The sequence below is a fragment of the Lynx rufus genome, unplaced genomic scaffold, assembly GCF_022079265.1.
Source record: "Lynx rufus isolate CCGP_SWC_20201006 ecotype Redwood Valley unplaced genomic scaffold, mLynRuf1.p SCAF_25, whole genome shotgun sequence".
NCBI classification, from domain to species: domain Eukaryota; kingdom Metazoa; phylum Chordata; class Mammalia; order Carnivora; family Felidae; genus Lynx; species Lynx rufus.
Genome location: NW_025814840.1, coordinates 15,071,646 through 15,092,914, shown reverse-complemented (window position 1 = coordinate 15,092,914; position 21,269 = coordinate 15,071,646). Strand labels below are relative to the sequence as shown.

General features: G+C 39.9%; 1 protein-coding gene across 1 annotated transcript in view; it reads left to right on the top strand.

Moving 5' to 3' along the window:
* Positions 1-9,379, top strand: part of MAP3K21 (mitogen-activated protein kinase kinase kinase 21) — a 61,214-nt gene extending 51,835 nt beyond the window's left edge. The window contains exons 7-10 of the mRNA XM_047088755.1: positions 3,125-3,275; positions 3,640-3,743; positions 6,888-7,673; positions 8,982-9,379. Of these exons, the coding sequence (XP_046944711.1) occupies positions 3,125-3,275; positions 3,640-3,743; positions 6,888-7,673; positions 8,982-9,379 (1,439 nt within the window). The remainder of the gene's footprint in view (positions 1-3,124; positions 3,276-3,639; positions 3,744-6,887; positions 7,674-8,981) is intronic.
* The last annotated feature ends 11,890 nt before the right edge of the window (positions 9,380-21,269 follow it).

Below are 21,269 nucleotides of genomic sequence, written 5' to 3'. Positions count from 1 at the left end.
AAACCTGAGAAAAATGTGTTGTGAAAGCATTGTAAGAAGAAAAGCCCAAAACTTCTGAAACTGAAGGGAAGAGTAATTATAGGTATTGAGGGAGATGAGAATCATTTCAGTGAAACTGAACATAAAAGAGATTACCCCCAAATTGTTTAAAGACTACCAAAGTAAATACCCAAATAAAAATATACTATGTAAATTTGACTTTGTATAAAACCATGAGTATGTCACCATCATGCACTGAATCACTTTCTGCTAAAGAGAACACCATCTAATATTTGCAGAAAATATTTTCTTACTATAACTTCCTCTGGCTTACTCTAACGACTGGTATTGTTACAATACCAGTATGTCAGGCACACTTCTCTCTGGGAATAAGGAAGAAAATTCACTAATCTTCTGCAAATGTAAGTTTCGGGGTATATCTTAAAGCAAGAGTAAAACACATCTTTTCCGTGTTGTCAAATAGAATCAAATGGTGGAACAGTCCACCACATAGCTTCCTGTGTCCCAGTAATCTGCTGCCATTGTACATCCTTGGCATGTTTTTTAGTAACTGAATATAATAATAGATAGTAAGATTAGTGCACTATTTTTCCAAAGAGATGGTTGATACAAGTGGAAAATGTCAGTAACCCTCCCTCATTCCACCATGTCCTACTTACCAATCCGCTTAACAAAAACCAAGAAAGTTCTGCTAGCTGAATCTAGGATTGGCTAGTCTATGAGGGGTTATTGAGGCAGAAATAGCATACCATAAACTCCGTACGGGCAGAGACCCTGGGACCCAGCACCTAGCACGACTGTATTAACAGTTAACCTCCACTGGGCACTTGCTGTGCCCAGCACCATTCTGAGCTGTTTCTGTGTGTAAACCCATTGAATTCTCAAAGCAGCCTCGTTAAGTAGACCCTATTGTGATTCCCCCAGTGAGGCACAGGGAGCTTATGAAACTTGACCTAACTCAATGGCCACGAAGCTGTGCCACTGAATTCAATCTCCAAGAGCATAGACTCTTCACCATACCCTTTCCAGCCTCTTAGGACAGTAAATGTTCAGTTAATGTCGAAACAGAAGAGATAACAGAAGAGCAAATCGAGACAAGGAGGAGGAAGATGAGGGAACTTAAGCCTTAAGGTTGTTGCTAATGCTGGGGCCACAGGCTGGGGAACTGTACAGGTGAGAGCGAGTCCTGTGTAGCAGTCTGGTAACCACAGTCCTGCTCCACTGCCGGCGGAGCGCCCCCCACTCCTCAGACTTTGCTGGGAGACCCTTCATGAGAAGAGTGAACAACTTGTTCAACATTGTCACATACACACATACACACAAACACCTCTGTACGCATAGATACGTAAATTTTTAAATGTGGAAAATATTGAAACACACAAAATAAATGAAACATCTCCCATAATGCTTCCAATTTAAAAAAAATGATTCTCAAAAACTTAAATTTCCCTCTTTCCATAAGCAGTCATCTCCCTCAAAGGTAAACACTTCAATAAAAGTTTGATATCTAGAGGCACTTAGTCAGTTAAGCGCCTGATTCTTGATCTCAGCTCAGGTCTTCATCTCAGGGTTGTGAGTTCAAGCCCCATGTTGGGTTCCATGCTGCCCATGAAGCCTACTTAAAAAAATCATATATATATATATATATATACACACACACACACACACACACACCTATATATTTGTATATTTATATACCTAGATATTTATAGAGAGCATAAAATGAAAGTTTGATACCTATGTTTATTAACTTCTCTGTATAATGTGTGTTTATATGCACATATGCATAAATACTTTTTAATAAAACCGGTTCTGGGGCACCTGGGTGGCTCAGTCAGTTAAGCGTCCGACTTCGGCTCAGGTCACAATCTCATGGTTCATGAGTTTGAGCCATGCGTCAGGCTCTGTGCTGACAGCTTGGAGCCTGGACCCTGCTTCTGATTCTGTCTCTCCCTCTCTCTCTGCCCCTCCCCTGCTCATGCTGTCTCTCTCTGTCTCTCACAAATAAATAAATGTAAAAAAAATTTAAAAAATAAAACAATAAAATAGGTTCTATATATTTAATACAGACATTATAATTAATTTTATCTGAACCTCATTTTTTTACACAGAGAGAGTGCAAGTAGGGGAGAGGAGCAGAAGAGGAGAGAGAGAGAATCTTAAGCAGGCTTCAAGCTCATCCCAGAGCCCAACATGGGGTTTGACCCCACGAACCTGGGATCATGACCTGAGCCAGAATCTCAACCAACTGAGCTACCCAGGTGCCCCTGAACCTCATTTTTTTTTTTTATGGTCGTAGAGTATTCCACTCTGTAGACAGGTCATAATGCTTTAAAACATCTTTTGTGCTTTCAAACATCTACTTACAGAATTGTTTTCCCAAGTGTGCAGTCACAGCAACCATTTCCCCCAGTGGTTTCCAAGTCAGTTGCAAGTGCACTTCAAGGCTAGAGGGACAGCATGGAAGTGTGTCAGCAAAATGTGGATATTAAATGTGGCTACAAACCTCCTTGTGAGGCCATGAAAAAAAGCAAGACGGGGCAACTGTTAAACAATCTGAGATTTTGGGGTGCCTGTGTGGTTCAGTCGGTTAAGCGTCCAACTTCGGCTCAGGTCATGATCTCGTGGTTCGGGAGTTCCAGCCCCACATCAGGCTCTGTGCTGACAGCTCAGAGCCTGTAGCCTGTTTCAAATTCTCTCTCTCCCTCTCTCTGCCCCTCCCCTGCTCATGCTCTGTCTCTCCCTCAAAAATGAATAAACATTAAAAAAAATTTTTTTTTTAATTTAAAAACCAGTCTGAGGTTTAAAAGGCAACTGTAGCCAAGCTGTCGTGATGGCCAGAGTAAAGCAGCAATGACTTATGAAAATGGGATTAAATTGCAATTTAAAAATATATACTTTCTTTCCTTAAGTTCAGCCTGTCTTTTCTTTAACTCATTTCACTTTTTTTTCCCCCTAATTTTATGCTAAGAGAAGGAAGTTTGCTGTCAGTGGGCTGAAAGAAATAATTTTTATCATTTTCATGTTTCTCCACTGCCAACATGCTTTGCATAAGGTAGCTGTACAACTGGTTTGATTGGCTTAATTTTTTTTAATTGGTAAACGAGTGATGCTCTCTGCCTAGTGACTTCGGATGAAAGCAACAAAACTTGGGGAAGGAACACTGTCTGTCGACAAGAAGAGTTTGAAGATGTGAAAAGGAGTTTCAAGAAAAAAGGTTGTACCTGGGGACCAAATTCAATTCAAATGAAAGAAAGAACTGAGTGCAAAGAAAGGTATGTGTGTGATATCGTGGTGGGGGCGGGGGGAGGGAGTACTTCAGCGTATATATACCGTGACAGATACAGTGCCTTTTGTAACACCACTTTGGCCAGACTTCACTTTCAAAAAGCAGTTGGAAGAATACAGAGCTACCCAATACTAATTTAATTTCCTGGATGAGTTTATCCTACTAAATTAGTTACTATTTAGTTATGCAGTTAAAAAAAAATTTCCGATGTACTTTGCGTCCCATTTCAAGGTTTTATTCGTACGTTGTTAGCCCTTCAAAACACTACAAATGTGCTGTTTCCTACTTAAAAATTTTGTCAGCATATATCTGTCAAAACCTAATTTTGTTTCTGTTACATTCTCCTTTAGAATAAGACCTCTCTCAGACGGCAACAGTCCTTGGTCAACTCTCTTACTAAAGAATCAGAAAACCATGCCGTTGGCTTCGTTATTTGTGGACCAGCCAGGTAAATGTGCTTCAGGAAATGGAATTTGTTTGAGGTAGACTTCCCATCTGAATGTTCTAGAAGCTCTGCTTTAATAGTTCCTTGTGGTCGTTCAAGTAGCATAGGGAAAGTTAGCAAGTAGTAGCATTGCTTATGTATACCTTTACTTAAATTCATAACTTATTTTCTGTCCTGGAAGTCTTTTTGGTGAAAAGTAATGAGGCTCCACATTGTTTATTGGGAATTTGTAACTCCTGCTGTTTACCAGAAAAAGGTGGTATCCTAATTAATTCTGTAGACTCAAATTAATTTTGTATAGGATATAGTAAATATGAAAATATAGACATCCTGAAATTCTGCTGAGATTAAGGGGTGATCTCCTGCCTGTATCTCCACCTCTTGACATGATGAAATCTTACCAAGCAGGTTATCTGTGGAAAAGTACTGCTTAGAGAGAATTGCATTGCAATCTCTATTTAACTGAAGTGAATCATGATTATTTTCAGTATTTGGTGTGCCTATTCAAAATTCAGATATTAAAAAGTTTAAGAGAGGGGCGCCTGGGTGGCTCAGTTGGTTAAGTGCCGACTTGGACTCAGGGCATGATCTCGCGGTTCATGGGTTTGAGTCCCCACATCGGGCTCTGTGCTGACAGCTCGGGGCCTGGAGCCTGCTTCAGATTCTGTGTCTCCTTCTCTCTCTGCCCCTCCCCCATTTGTGCTCTGTCTCTCAAAAATAAATAAATGTAAAAAAAATTTTTTTTTAAATAAAAAAAAAATAACCCTTCACATGAACTTCAAGAGGTAGCTTAACAGAGACTGAGTGGAGTCAGCCAAATATATCCTTGTATTTTCTCCACCAGTCCTTTGGAGGACTTATTAAGAGGGTCAAAACATTCCATAAATAAATAAATAAATAAGTAAGTAAGTAAGTAAGTAAGTAAGTAGGTAAATAAAAGAATCAAGAAAAAAAGGGAAGACTTCTCTAATCTATTTAGTCACAAATAATGAAAAATATACTATAGGAATAATAGTTTTATTACAATTAATTGTTCTTCCTTGGTCCTCAAATTGTATTTGACAATTAAGTCATAATGTGTAATAAGAGGAGAACCTGTTGCCTTTACAGCAAGAGTCAGAATACAATCATGAACCTGACTAGGAAACATTTATGCAGGAATAACAGAACATCTGTCCTGCATATACCCAAATATACTTGTGCAGATATTTATGCTGAAACCACATCCTCATGACAGTGCAAAAGAGGAAGATTGAACATGGGTGGTGAGTGATAAGTTGCTTATAAAATTAAGCACAGCACGGATAATAAATTCAAGAAATTTACCACCGTGTTCTCCTGAAACAGCTTTAACTTGGTTATAGCATCAAAGGGCTGCCTTAGATTGTCAGGTAGAAAGACCAATTTTCTTTTCTTTAGTGATAACAATCCCTGAAGGCTCTCTAACAATTTTCCTACCTCTGAAACTTTTAAAAAAATTTTTTTCAATGTTCATTTATTTTTGAAAGAGACAAAGCGTGAGTGGGGGAGGGGCAGAGAGAGAGGGAGACACAGAATCTGAAGCAGGCTCCAGGCTCTGAGCCATCAGCACAGAGCCTGATGCTGGGCTCGAACCCACAAGCTATGAGATCATGACCTGAGCGGGTCACCCAGGTGCCCCCTTTTTTAAAAAAAATTTTAATGTTTATTTAATTTTGAGAGAGACAGACAGAGTGTGAGCAGAGGAGGGGCAGAGAGAGAGGAAGACACAGAATCTGAAGCAGGCTCCAGGCTCCGAGCTGTCAGCACAGAGCCCGATGTGGTTCTCGAACCCATGAACTGCAAGATCATGACCTGAGCTGAAGGCAGACGCTTAACCAACTGAGCCACCCAGGCGCCCCGCTCAGTATAGTTTTAAATCAATGAATTTCACTTGTCAGTATCATCCCCCACTCTTGTTTTGTAAACTGTGGGTTGATCATTTGCTATCCGTTACATGTACTGTGCATATATGTAATACATATTCGTTTCGCCCAAATGCATTTCGTGCCTACTTGATGAAGGTACTATTCAGGGAAGACTCCTCCAAATTTAAAAAGACAGGTGGTCAGAAGCTTACCAGCTTGCATGCACATCAGATTGTGATCTAAAAGTACAGAAACTGAAAGATGTGGGGTGGGGGAGCTTTGGAGGGAGCCGAGACTGAACATTGGGGGGGCATGGGCCGTGTCAGGCTGCATTAGCATCAGGTGGTACTTTGAGAGAGGGCTTTCTGAGGTGAGCGGGAACTTGGGGCCAGTGGTAGAATGTGGAAGGAAGCCAGACGGAGGAAGAAGAGGGCTGTCTGAAGGCAAGGCAGTGATAGAAAGAGCACCACCGGATCACTGGGAGAAGCTAGCCTCTTGACTTGTCTGCACTATATAGAGCACGTTGCACGAATAATAGGACATAATATTGGAAAAGTCACTGGAGCCTCTTTGTGGATTGCTCTGAATGTGGATTAAGGAGTTTGTCGCTTGGCTGATTCGTTGTTAAGCACCCAAGTAATAACAATTACCACTTCCTCTTCAGCTGATAACAATTTGTTACCCTGTGGGACCTCTTCGGAGAATCTTCCTCTGTTCCAGTGGCTCCCAAACTTGAGTAAAGTCGTGTTAAAACACAGACCCCTGGGTGTCAGCCTTAGAATTTCTGGTTCCCGAGTCTGGAGTGGGTCAGAGTTCACATTTCTGCAGGTTTCCAGTTTCCACACTGATCTGTGGCCTAGTGGTTCTTGTACACACAGGCGAGCCATGGATGACGGGGCCGGACACGTTCAGAGGAGGCAAAGGGCACGCTGTGTCTGATACATTACAGTGCCCATGTATATGTGTGTGCATTTCTGTATCTTGATGACTTTTTTCTATACTAATTTTATTTTCCGTGCCAACAAAGAGCCATTTCCTGAAGGATAAGGAACAGCAGGTGATGTGCTTGCTGGGGAACCTTGAGTTCTGTGTCCCCGGCTCCCTTTCCTTAGGGTCCTTCTGGATGAACTGTTTGCTCAATGGAAAAGACTCCATGTGCTTGGACTTAGAATATTTATTAGATTTTAGCTTTATTTTATAGTATCGTTTAAATAATTTTTACTGTAAATTGTACTTACCCTGTATATTTATTTATATCTTTATTTAGGTGTTTCTGAAGAGCCAAAACTTTCCCTGGACGGATCAGAACACAGAAAACCAAAGCAAATAAAATCACCTAGTCAAGCCTATGTGGATCTACCTCTTTGGAAAGATGGCCAGAGAGAGAATCCAGTGGAACCTGGAAGCTGGGAGGAGGGATTCTCCACGAACCCTGCTGCTGTCACTCCTCAGGTGACCCCTACGAATAGCCTGAGCAGATCCCCCCAGAGAAAGAAGACAGAGTCTGCCCTGTATGGCTGCACCATGCTGCTGGCGTCCGTGGCTCTGGGGCTGGATATCAGAGAGCTCAATAAAACACAGGCTGCTGAGGAACCGTTGCCCAAAGAAGAAAGGAAGAAACGCGAGGGAATCTTCCAGCGGGCTCCCAAGTCCCGAGGCAGTGCAAGTCCTTCTACAAGGCCACCGTCTACAGGCGAGGGGGCCGGCAACCCACCCGTCTTCCCTCCAACAAGTCCCCTGAGCCTTCTGTCCATGCCCTCTCTCTCCACGAAGTGCTTGCTCCAGACCGATGGTGAAGATGCGTCTGAGGGCAGCACCCACATCACCTGTGACCCTGAGATGCCCGCTCCAGATTTCTGCCCTGCCGTCGGGGGAGGGAGTCACAGACCGCCCTCCACACCAAGACTCAAGACTGATCAGAGGATGTGGAAAAACCTGCCTCTTCCTTTCTTAGAGCTGACATGTGGGAATGTGCCTTATTACCCTTCTTCGAAAGAACAAGCATTGCATCACAGACGCACCCTGTCTGATGGAAACGCTTCTCAGACCCCAGGTAGGTTGCATTAGCTGGGTCAAAGTACAGAACACTGCTGTTGAGATTAGAATGTCAAATCGCTTGGATATCTGATTGTATATCTTCCAAGTGGCTACACTTACAAGTTTGTTTGCACAGTGAATACAGATCTTTGAATTTTACCCTCCTCTTTTGTTTGACTTTATCATTTGAATTCTAGGAAAAGCGTGATTGGATTTCAGCAACGTATATATATAATAGCAAATTAAAACCGAGCAAACATGTAGAGAATAACTGCCCCAGCTCCTCACAGTATAGAGGACAGGTCATTTGCTCAGATCTGAACCAGTAATTAGTGGGAGAGCTGGAACCCCATAACTGATCACCCAGCCTCCCCTGTGATACGTGTTCTTCTGCGTCCCCCGGCTTCACTGCTCAGTTGACGACCAGGTTGAATTTAGCAAGGGTAAGAGTCAAACAGTGCACAGCATGCTGTGTAGCTGTTACTTCTTTTGTATGTAAAGATAATTACAAACATATGTCTTGAGTACTAAGCGAGGTCATGTGTATGAAAAATGCCCTTTAGGTTGTAAAAAGTTATGGTATGGTTAGTTATAAAGTATATTAAAACTGAAATGGTTTTCATTCTTTTTCTTTTCCTCTGCTCTTTTAAGGACTGTACCCCCGACGTGATTTTTTTTTCAGCTTATCGTCCATTGTCTTTAGATACATTTATTGCCCTTCTATAATGCAGTAGAGTATTAGCAGTTTGTAATTGCACAAGGAGAAATCCTAGGACAATAATCCCATGAGAAAGCATTCTTTTTCTTTTAATTGTAAGCCAATAATTATTTGCTGGAGTGGTAATGAGTCAGTTGTGCAGAACAAGAAAGAGAAGGGCCAGCATGTAGGACCTAACTGCCTCCCAGTTGTCATCCACTTTTTCAGATCATAATCTGAAAGTGAAAGTTCATCATATTAACCATAATTTAAAACACACACACACACAAAAACAAACCTCTATTCTAGTCTTATCCATCGTGAAGCCTCTCCTGTTTATGAAACAGTTGCAATGATTGACCACAGTGCTGTGACAGTGATGTGGCTGTGTTTATGGGTCGAGTTTCCTTGGTAGAAACACTCTTTACAATCTGGCAGCGCTTTTTCATAAACAAACCGGCATTGTATCCCAGTCCTTCTAAAAGGTTTACGTCCAGGGTTTTTTGTTACTGCTCACTTGAAAGTGATTACCGAATCCATGTGCCCTCCTGGTTATTGGGCTGGATGTTGCTTGTTTCAGAAGTCACTGTCCCTCTAATTGTGCACTGTCTCTGCTTTCTCAAGCAGCTGGGACAACTCTCCTACCAGCCCCCGGAGCCTCTTACCTGCCACCTGAGCGGGTTCTGGGGATCCCCCACCTCTCACATGGGCCTCACGGTAACCTGCCAAAGGAGGCCCCGCCCGAAAAACAAAGAGCGGTCAGCATCATGCCTCTGCCTCGCCCTCCCTCCTCCAGGAGCCGAACAGAGTCTCAGCCCACAGGGGCCGACTCTGCCATGCGTGGTCCGGGACCCACTGCTAACTGTTCCCTCGTTGCCCAGGAGAGAACTAAACCCCATGTGCCTTCCCTACTGGACGCAGATGCCGAAGGCCAAAGCAGGGACTGCACGGTGCCTTTGTGCAGGATGAAGAGCAGAACTAGCCGACCATCCATATATCAACTGGAGAAAGAATTTCTGTCTTAAGTGCCTTACTTTGTTTGAGCCTTTTTTTTTTTAAGGTGAACAAATTAAAACAATGTGTCTACCTTTGAACTGTTTCATGCTGCTGTGTTTTCAAAAGCTGTGGCCATGTTACTAAAAGTAGTAATGGATGTCAACCTTCGCAGAAAAATATATGTGATTGCTCTTAGCGGTCTGTATCATTTTTTCCCCACTGGATTCTTACCTAGTAACCTGAAACACACACACACACACACACACACACACACACACACACACACAAATAAAACAAGAAATGTGCAACAATGTAAAACTATGCTGGGCAGAGTTACCTTGAGCATAATTTTAATGCTTTCTCTGTCCTCATGTATATCCTTGTCTATAACACCCAAATTGTAATGAAGTGTACCCTTTTTGTCCCTTCTCCTTCATTTTCTTCCTGTTTGCCTTCTCTTTTTGCTCTTTTTCATCTCTTTCTTGTTATTTGTGCAACAAAACAACAGGAATAATGTGATATTAGTAAGTAAAGGTATCTATTTAAAGAGATCTATTGAAGACTGGAATAGACAGAGGGTCCCAATGAAATCCCCTGAACTCAACATAGGCTTGTAATGTATAGACCTGCCCAGATCTCACATAAATTATGCAGTATTTCTCTCTTTGAGGAAACTTAACTGAATGTAACTTGCAAACATTGTACAGAATGTAACTTTAAAAAATTTCTTATCCATTAGAACCCCAAGACAGATTTTTAAAAGGTCAGTCATTGGCATTTGGCTAGGACCACATGATGTCCACCTGAGCGAGGCCAAGCTGTAGGCTCTTACGGTAGAAAAGTTTCTTCTTCCATCAGTCACCACTTGGTTCGTGTCCAGAGTGTAAAGCTTTTCCATTTTGTAGTTGGATTTTTAAAAATTAAGTGGTGACTTGTATATCACGTGTCAGAAATAGTCATGTCACTTAATTTTATTTTTCTGTTTAAATATGTGATTATTCTGATAACCCCCAGTATAGTCAGAAGAACCACCAAATCAAGAAGCAGCAAGCAGCATTGTTAGAATTTAAGTATTGCATAGTTATCTCATGTTTCAGTAGTTGTGGATAAATGGTAGATAGACATCAAAAGATAAGCTGATAATGGTACAAATGACAAATACAGATTATTTTCAGATAGGGGTTTTTTAATGGATTTGGGGTAGCAGATCAGGATTTTAAATGATTTTAAATGGAGTCACTTTTATAAAATACTACATCTGTGATACAAATAGACTGTTGAGTTATTAAACTACAGAAAAGACTATCCAGGAGCTTGTATATTTGTCTGGGTTTCTTTTAGTACATTCATTATGCTTCCCTTCCATCACTAGAATGTGACTATTTGGGATGACAATAAATACTTAAAATTTTGCATACAATGAAACACTAAATTGCAAACATCACTTGACATTTCATTTAAAATTTTACCTGGGTCAGGGTTTACCCGGTAACTGTAATGACAGCAGTTTAAATCAGCTGTGATAAAATATCCACCTAGAGCAGAAAAAAAGAAAATGGTATTTGGCCATTTGGGAACATCATAGTCACTTGGCAGGTATGCCCCAGCAGACGGTCAACAGAGCATGAAAGGATTATAATAATCTAAGTGCATTTAACCCCAAGGAAAACATTCTTGTGTTTAAAATTCTTGCAGCAAAATCTCAGGTGTTTATCCACATTTTGTTGTATTATGGTCCATTCTATGATTTGGCTTCACTTTTGGGAGGTGGTTGAAATACGTAATCAAAATCGGGTTTCCTCAAGACTTTATCACATTTGAAACTGTGGTTGGCTGCTTCGTGGTCAGTCATTTGGGGGCATGTAATTTCCAGCTAAAAGTAAAGGAAATACATGCCTGAAATAGTACATGAAAAAAAGCATAGAAACTCTGTTCTCAGTTTTGCTTCTGCCAAAACATTATGTGTGTGCACACGTTTGTGTGTGTGTGTGTGTGTGTGAGTAAGGGGTGGAGGGCAGTGGCAGGTGTCCTGTCTTTTCCTTCTACTCTGTTCCTGCTCCCATCTAGCTTCATTGCAGTCAACTTTACATCACGATGAATTTAGAAGTGAAGATACGTTAAAGAGATAATTGCGATACGAGGATTTAATGTCACGTTACTGCAAAGAGTTGGTTTTTGCTGAGATCTGTTGTATATTTACGATTTTCTATATGTGTCTTTGTTATACTTAGCAGAATCTGGTTATTTATTTTCATATAGACTTAATAGCTCATTGAAAGAGAAATTAAGCTGATTACTATTAGTCAACATTTAAGGTGCTCCCACTGCAGAAATTTAAGGCCTGAGCCTGAAATGCTGTATTATGAAGCCTTGTGACTGAAAAAGATGTTTACATATGTTGTCTATTTTTTTAATAAACTTTTTTTTTATAGCTAGTCTACTTGCTCAGTGGCTTTGATCTGATAATTTTGACTATAGTTTGTAATGGCTTATTTTGTATTTAATAAGGAAAAGTACATTAATAAGGCTCATCGATGTTTAATAAAGCCAGATATTAACCTGCTAAATTGACTGATCTGAAGATCACTGAGTCATGGGATTAAATACTTTTTAAAAAGTATAATGAAATATTCTACTTAAAATATGTTAGGTTTACACATGCATTGAAGAGTTGCGTTTCATTGTGAGAACTTGCAACTCCAGCTTTTCAGAAGGCATGCCTTCGCAATGTGGAATTAGTGTATGAACTGAATCTCCATTGATGCTGCAGGATTGTGGTTAATGAGGCATATTCATTACTAACATGCTTAAATCAGAAAAATTTGAAGAACCATGAAGCATCTGGTAATTCTCACTAAGCAATGAGAGCTTGGGTGGAGTATGAAGCAGATAACATCTCATACAGATCCAAGCATTGCCCTGCCACACCAGAGGGACAGAAACTTGGCATCCGTGGCCTATGTAAGTGGTGAGGACCCTCCTAAGTGCCTATGTGAGACACCTCCTGTAATGACCTTTAATACAATTGGTAAGGCAAGTTGTAGTATCCCTATTAGGAAAAAAATAGACCCAGAGAAGTTTAGTAGATTTCCAAAGACCCAACCTGTATCTAGTCCCTGTTCACGCCTATTGTAACCATACGTATAGTGCAGAGTAGACATCTGAAGTGTGAGCTTTGTAAATGGAATCCAGAGCTATAGTAATGTTTCGTCAAAAAGTTCAGAAGCCTAGAAATGTATGTGTACCTAAAATCAAAGTAAGATCAAAACAAAGAGACAAACCATAAGAGACTCTTAAATGCAAAGAACAAACTGAGGGTTGCTGGAAGGAAAGTGGGTGGAGGGATGGACTAAATGGGGGATGGGCATTAAGAAGGGCACTTGCTGGGATGAACACTGGGTGTCAGAGGTAAGAGATGAATTACTGGGTTTTACTGAAACCAATACTACACTGTATGTTAACTAACTTGAGTTTAAATAAATTTTTTTAAAAAGCCAACGGTTAATGCAATGGGAAACTTTTTAAGTAAATATAAAAGGGAACCACAAGTATCCAAACATGCATACCTAATAGGTCAACTCAGAAAAAAATGGCATATTCTGTTCAGTGGGCCTATAAATATAGAATTACTTAACTGCAATATAAATGTATAGTAATTAGGCATAAGCTGTCTATACTCTTTTGAAAAGGCCAACATGCTAAACAACAGTGAAAGATGAAGCTTTTATAAATGAAAAAAAAATTAATAGTTATCATACAGTAGAGGAAACATTAGCTATGTTTTTACATCCAAACAAAGCAGCTTAAGATGAATTGAGCTTCCTTAGGCTGACAGCCTCGTTGAGCGGCTACTGAGGTAGGCTCTGGGAAAGACTAAAAGGATTTAGTGGTGAACAAGAGAGACACCACGTGTGGACCTTGCCTTCATGGTTCTTCAGATCTAGCAAGAAAGACATTCAATGAGAAACTAACTAGGACCGGCTTCATGGGCGAGCGAATTGTGCCACTCAGGGCTCAGTGCCCAGAAGTTCCTGAGCTTCACGGTAATGCCCTGTTACCATCTTGAATTCCTTAACAAGTTTAAAACAGGGATCCCTCATGTTTGCACTGGGCTCCACAGACTATGTGGCCAACCCTGAGTACAAGTGAAATGAGTTGTAAAAGGTGAAGTAGTTGGTGCTTTGTTAGCACTGGAAGAGCCAATCTGAGGGATTCAGGGAAGGAGGAAGGAAGCCTCCCCACAGTCATTAGCTTATGGGAGGCCAATGAGTCATTTTTCTCTTGCTGCTTTCCAGATTTCTCCTTGTTATTGGCTTTCCGCATTTTTATCATCATGTAGATCTTTTTCTAGACCGTGTATCCAACTAGGAGTCTGTTTAATTACTTGGATGTGTAGGTTAATGCGTTCAGCAAATTTGGGGTTTTCAGCTATAATTGCTTCAAGTAATTTTGGGGCTCCTTTTCCTCTCTCCTTCTGGTACTCCCATTACACACATGTTGGTATACATAATGGTGTCCCACATTTCTCTGAGGTTTTCCATTCCATCTTTATTCTCTATCTCTCTTTTTTTCCAGATTACATAATCTATATAGATCTCTCTTCAAATTCTCTCATTCTTCTGTTCATATCTACTACCAAGCTCCTCTGGTGATTTTTCGTTTTAGTTACTGCATTTTCAACTCCATAGTTTCCATTTGATTCCTTTTTTTATAATTGTATGTCTTTATTGATACTCTTTTTGATAAGAATCATCATACCTTCCTTTATTTTAAAACGTGCTTCCCCTTAGTCCATTGTACATATTTAAAAGGACAGCTGTGAAGTCTTTGTTCAGTCTGAAATCTGGGACCTTTCAGAGGCCATTTCTGTTGCTTCCTTTCTCCCCAGTAGATAGATCACACGTTCCTGTGTCTTTGTATGTCTCATATTTGTTGTTGTTGTTGTTGTTGTTGTTGTTGTTGTTAAAAATGACATTTTAGGGAATACATTGTAGCAAGCGTGGAAAATGATTTCCCTCACCCCCTATCCAGGTCTTTTTGTTGTTTTTGTTTGTGTGTTTGTTTAAGGATTTGGATAGACTATTTTAATAATGTCTCTTTTCCCCTACAGTGCAAAGCCTTTGGTGTCACTCCTCAGAAGGTGTAGCTTTAGTGCGCACACAGCTACCCTGCAATAACACAGTTTTAGCATGCTTCCCTTTGACCATCGCTTCCACTGGTCTCTGTTAAGCTGTGTGCTTCATTTGGTATTACACCCAGTTGTTAGTCTCCAGTGATTGCTGACTGGTTGCTCAATTATTTTTTTATTATGCCTGGGGCATAAATTTCTCCACCGTCTATTCCAATTAATTTCAGACAGGGATAATTTGTGGGCCAGTCTTTAAAGTGTGTTCTGATCCCAGGCGGGATCTTATTAGATGCCTTTTTGCCTGATTCTCTCTGGTAAAACAGCTGGCCTATGATTTAGCTTGTTGCTCTTAATTAAGAGGAGCCATGGCTTTTGAAAATGCTCTTATGCTTGAACTTCCCCCACACTCTTTTAAATAAAATTAGTCCCTTTGGTGAAAGATTTGCAGTTCTGTTCTTGTGTCACACCTCCCGACCTGAGCAAAATATCTGAGCCATATTCTGGGCGCTGGGTGGAGTAGTAACTTGCAATCTTCTTTGCTTGGTTCTCCCAGAGAGAATGACTGCTCTCCGAGTGAACTTGTGGGGTGAAAGCATTTTGGAATCCAGTGTTTTCACTGGGGTAGAGCCTCATCCTGTGAGTGGGAACTGGGTGGAAGAAGGGAAGCCTTCACCTCTCACTTACACTCAGTAGGAATTTAGCCTCTTAAACGCAGAGTTGGAGAAGACGTGCAATGCTGATGTCCTGTGCTGCTGATTGAAATATACGCTGCTTTGATCGGGAGCTGACTGGGAGGGAGTCCTGTCTCTTGGGCCAAATCTGATGGGAATGGAGCTTCTGCCAAGCTGAGCTGGGTGGGGGTGAGGTGAGGCAGAGGTTGTAGGCCATAGCGCAGATGTCACAGACTCTCACTGTTCTTACCAAGATTTAGTATATTCTTCTTGAATAAATACTTCTTTATTTGTTGTATGCCCTTAAGACAATTTCCAGAGACTTTAAGTCTTTTTTAAGGTAGTTGTCACCAGTATGCTCCCTATACAGCCATCCTATAAGTGGAACCTCTGGTTATATTTCACAAAGCAGGTCACTAACTCTTCTGGAAGCATTTTCTCCTGTTGGCTCATGTAACACCACACATCTAAAGCTATGTTTTTTTATCCTATGGCCCTAAATGCATTTCAAGGCACTTCACGCTCCATTTTCTGTCTCCAGCCTTGTCCTAATCTTAGAGCTCCATTTAATATATATTCTGCTGCTTACTTCTCATCTCCTCTCGGATGTCTCAGGGGCATCTCAACCAGGACGTGGCCCAAATAACATTCTTGATCTACTGCCTTTCCTAAATCTGCTTTTCCCTCAACCTTCTTCTCAGTAAACAGCACCAGCACCTAGGAGTTAGAGAACTCGCCTTAACAGCCATTCTACAATAGTAATGTCATGAATGTACCTATGTCACCTACAGTTGTTCAATAACTCTTTGTAGAATAATTGGATGTATGATTCCCATTTTATAGATGAAGAAACTGAAGCTTAGGGAGATCAAGGAAATTGCTGGATTTGAATCCAGTCTGAGTCTAGTCTGTGCTCTTAAACCACAGGAAAAAAAGCTTGTTATCTGTTAAATAGTTGGTTTTCAATAAATGTTATGGTTAACATGTTGATGAAAGGATAGTTGAAAGAAAGTAGTATAAACTATAGTTGGAATGCAACTTTGGGGCATTATTGTGGAGGACTTTGACTACTAGTCTAAGGATTTGGCAGTGTATTCTGCGTTATAAAGGCACAATGATAGGTTTTATTTATTTTTCTTAATTTAAATCTAAGTTAACATATGCTGTAATAATGATTTCAGGAATAGAATTTGGTGATGCATCACTTACTTATAACAGCCAGGGCTCATCCCAACAAGTGTCTACCTTAATACCCCTTGTTCATTTAGCTCATCCCCCCCACCTCTCTCCACCAACCCTCAATTTGTTCTCTATATTTAAGAGCCTCTTATGTTTGTCCCCCTCCTTTTTTATGTTATTTTTGCTTCCCTTCCCTTATGTTCATCTGTTTTGTATCTTAATTTCCACATATAAGTGAAGTCATATGATATATGTCTTTTTCCAACTGACTTATTTCATTGGGCATAATACATTCTAGCTCCATCCATGTCATTGCAAATGGCAAGATTTCATTCTTTTGATAGCTGAGTAATATTCCATTGTATGTATATGTGTGTACACACACACACACTTCCAACACCATGTTGAATAACAATGGTGATTGTGTTTACCATTGTGTATACATATATATATATATATATATATATATATACATATACATACATACACACAAACACACACAATGTATATACATATGCCACATCTTTAACCATTTAAGAGTTGATAGACATTTGGACTCTCTCCATAGTTTGGCTATTGTTGATAATGCTGTTATAGACATTGGGCTACGTGTACCCCTTTGAATCTGTATTCTTGTATTCTTTAGGTAAATACCTAGTAGTGCAATTGCTGGATCGTAGGATAGTTCTATTTTTAACTTTTTGAGGAACCTCCATACTGTTTTCCAGAGTGGTTGCGCCACTTTGCCTTCCCACCAGCAATGCAAAGATTCCCTCTTTCTACACATCCTTGCCAACATCTGTTGTTGCCTGATTTGTTAAGTTTAGCCATTCTGACAGGTGTGAAGTGGTATCTCATTGTGGTTTTGATATGTATTTTCCTGATTATGAGTGATGTTGAGCATCTTATGTGTCTGTTAGCCATCTGTATGTCTTCTTTTGAAAAGTGACCATTCATGTCTTTTGCCCATTTTCTTCACTGGATTTTTTGTTTCTTGGGTGTTAAGTTTGATAAGTTCTTGATAGATTTTGGACACTAACACTTTATCTGTCATTTTCAAATATCTTCTCCCATTTCATCTGTTGCCTTTTAGTTTTGCTGATTGTTTCCTTCACTGTGAAGAAGTTTTTGTCTTGATGAAGTCCTAATAGTTCATTTTTGCTTTTGTTTCCCTTGCTTCCGGAGACATGCCAAGTTGCTGGGGCCAAGGTCCAAGAGGCTGCTGCCTGTTTTCTCCTCGAGGATTTTGATGGCTTCCTGTCTTATGTTTAGGTCTTCCATACATTTTGAGTTTATTTTTGTGTATGGTGCAAGAAAGTGGTCCAGGTTCATTCTTCCATATGTCACTGTCCAGTTTTCCCAATACCATTTACTGAAGAGACTGTCATTTTCCCACTGAATATTCTTTCCTGCTTTGTCAAAGATTAGTTGGCCACATAGTTTGTGGATCCATTTCTAGGTTCTCTATTCTGTTCCATTGAGCTCTGTGTCTGTTTTTCTGTCAGTACCATACTGTCTTGATCACAGCTTTGTAATACAGCTTGAAGTTCAGAATTGTGATTCCCCCAGCTTTGGTTTTCTTTTTCAGGATTGCTTTGGCTATTCAGGATCTTTTCTGGTTCCATACAAATGTTAGGATTTCTAACTCTGTGAAGAATGCTGGTGTTATTTTGATTGTGATTGCATTGAATATGTAGATTTCTTTGGGTAGTATCAACATTTTATTTTTATTTTTTTCAATATATGAAATTTATTGTCAAATTGGTTTCCATACAACACCCAGTGCTCATCCCAAAAGGTGCCCTCCTCAATACCCATCACCCACCCTCCCCTCCCTCCCACCCCCCATCAACCCTCAGTTTGTTCTCAGTTTTTAACAGTCTCTTATGCTTTGGCTCTCTCCCACTCTAACCTCTTTTTTTTTTTTCCTTCCCCTCCCCCATGGGTTCCTGTTAAGTTTCTCAGGATCCACATAAGAGTGAAAACATATGGTATCTGTCTTTCTCTGTATGGCTTATTTCACTTAGCATCACACTCTCCAGTTCCATCCACTGTATCAACATTTTAATGATATTTGTTCTTCCAATTCACGAGCATGGAATATTTTTCTATTTTTTGGTGTGTATAGATTTTTCACCTCTTTGGTTATATTTATTCCTCGGTATTTTGTGTTTTTTGGTGAAATTGTAAATGAGAGCAATTCCTTGATTTTTCTTTCTGCTCCTTAATTATTGGTGTACAGAAATGCAACTGATTTCTGTACATTGATTTTATATCCTGCAACTTTGTTGAATTCATGTATCAGTTCTAGCAGTTCTTTGGTGGGGTCTTTTGGGCTTTCCACATAGAGCATCATGTTGTCTTCAAAGAATGAAATTTGACTTCCTCCTTGCCAATTTGGATGCTTTTTATTTCTCTGTGTTGTCTGATTGCTGAGGCTAAGACTTCCAACACTATGTTGAATAACAATGGTGAGAGTGGACATTGTTGTCATGTTCCTGACCTTAGGGGAAAAGCTCTCAGTTTTTCCCCATTGAGGATGACATTAGTGGTAGGTCTTTCATATATGGCTTTTATGATCTTGAAGTATGATCCTTCTATCCAACTTTCTTGAGGGTTTTTATCAAGAAAGGATGCTGTATTTTGTCAAATGCTTTCTCTGCATCTATTGAGAGGATCATGTGGTTCTTATCATTTCTTTTGTTAATGTGATGTATCACTTTAATTGATTTGTGGATATTGAATCAACCCTGCATCCCAGGAACAAATCCCACTTGATCATGGTGAATAATTCTTTTAATGTATTGTTGTATATGGTTTGCTAGTATCTTGTTGAGAATTTTTGCATCCCTGTGCATCAGGGAAATTGGTCTGTAGTTCTTCTTTTTAGTGGGGTCTTTCTCTGGTTTTGGAATCAAGGTAATGCTGGCCTCATAGAATGAGTTTGGAAGTTTTCCTTCCATTTCTGTTTTTTGAAACAGCTTCAAAAGAATAGTGTTAACTCTTCTTTAACTGTTTGGCAGAATTCTCCTGGAAAGCTATCCAGCCCTGGACTCTTATTTGTTGGGAGATTTTTAATTATTAATTCAATTTCTTTCCTGGTTATGTGTCTGTTCAAATTTTCTATTTCCTCCTGTTTCAGTTTTGCTAGTTATATGTTTCTGGGAATTTGTCCATTTCTTCCAGATTGCACAATTTGTTGGCACAAAATTGCTCACAATATTCTCCTATTATTGTTTGTGTTTCTGTGGTGTTGGTTATGATCTCTCCTCTTTCAATCTGGCTAGGGGTTTATCAGTTTTGTTAATTCTTCCAAAGAACCAGCTCCTGGTTTCATTAATCTGTTCTACTGTTTTTTGGGGTTTTTTTCCCCGATCCCATCAATTTCTGCTCTAATCTTTATTATTTCCCTTCTCTGTTGGTTTTGGGCTTTATTTGCTGTTCTTTTTCCAGCTCTTTTAGGTTTAAGGTTAGGTTGTGTATTTGAGACCTTTCTTCCTTCTTTGGGAAGGCATGGATTGCTATTTACTTCCCTCTTATGACCTCCTTTGCTGCATCCCAAAGGTTTGGGGCTGTCGTGTTTTCCTTTTCATTGGCTTCCATGTACTTTTAAATTTCCTCTTTAATTTCTTGACTAACCCATTTATTCTTCAGTAGGATGTTCTTGAATCTCCAAGTATTCATGGTCTTTCCAAATTCTTTCTTGTGGTTGATTTTGAGTTTCATAGCACTGTGGTCTGAAAATATTCATGGTATGATCTCGATTTTTTTGTACTTGTTGAGGGTTGATTTGTGTCCCAGTATGTGATCTATTCTGGAGAATATACATGTGCATTCGAGAAGAATGTGTATTTTGCTGCTTTAGAGTGAAATTTTCTGAATATATCTGTTAAGTCCATCCAGTCTAGCGAATTACTCAAAGCCATTGTTTCCTTCTTGATTTTATGCTTAGATGTTCTGTCTATTGTTGTAAATGTGGTTTTGAAATCCCCTACTATTGTCGTATTATTATCAATGAGTTTCTTTACATTTATGATTAATTGATTTATATATTTGGTTGTTCCACGTTGGAGACATAAATATTTATAATTGTTAGATCTTCCTGGTGGATAGTTCCCATAATTATGATATAAAGTCCTTCTTCATCTCTTGTTACAGTCTTTATTTTAAAATCTAGATCGTCTGATAGAAGTATGGCTACTCCAGCTTTCTTTTGAGGACCATTAGCATGCTAGATGGTTCTCCATTCCCTTAGTTTCAATCTGAAGACATCTTTGGGTCTAAAATGGGTCTCTTATAAGCAGCATATTCGATGGATCTTGTTTTCTCATCCATCCTGATACCCTATGTCTTTTGATTGGAGAGTTTAGTCCATTTACATTTAGAGTGAGTACCATAAGATATGAATTTAGTGCCATTGTGTTGCCTGTAGAGTTGGTGTTGTTCTCTGGTCCTTTCTAGTCTTTGTTACTTTTGGTATTTTTTGTTTTGTTTCCTCATTTCTCCATTCAAAGAACCCCCTTAAGATTTCTTGCAGGGCTGATTTAATGGTCACAAACTCCTTTAGTTTTTGTTTGTCTAGGAAGGTCTTTATCTCTCATGTTTTGAATGACAGCCTTGCTGGATAAAGAATTCTTGGGGCACCTGGGTGGCGCAGTCGGTTAAGCGTCCGACTTCAGCCAGGTCACGATCTCGCGGTCCGTGAGTTCGAGCCCCGCGTCGGGCTCTGGGCTGATGGCTCAGAGCCTGGAGCCTGTTTCCGATTCTGTGTCTCCCTCTCTCTCTGCCCCTCCCCCGTTCATGCTCTGTCTCTCTCTGTCCCAAAATAAATAAACGTTGAAAAAAAAAATTAAAAAAAAAAAAAGAATTCTTGGCTGCATATTTTTCTAATTCAGTATGTTGAATATAACCTGCCATTCCTTTCTGGCCTGACAAGTTTCT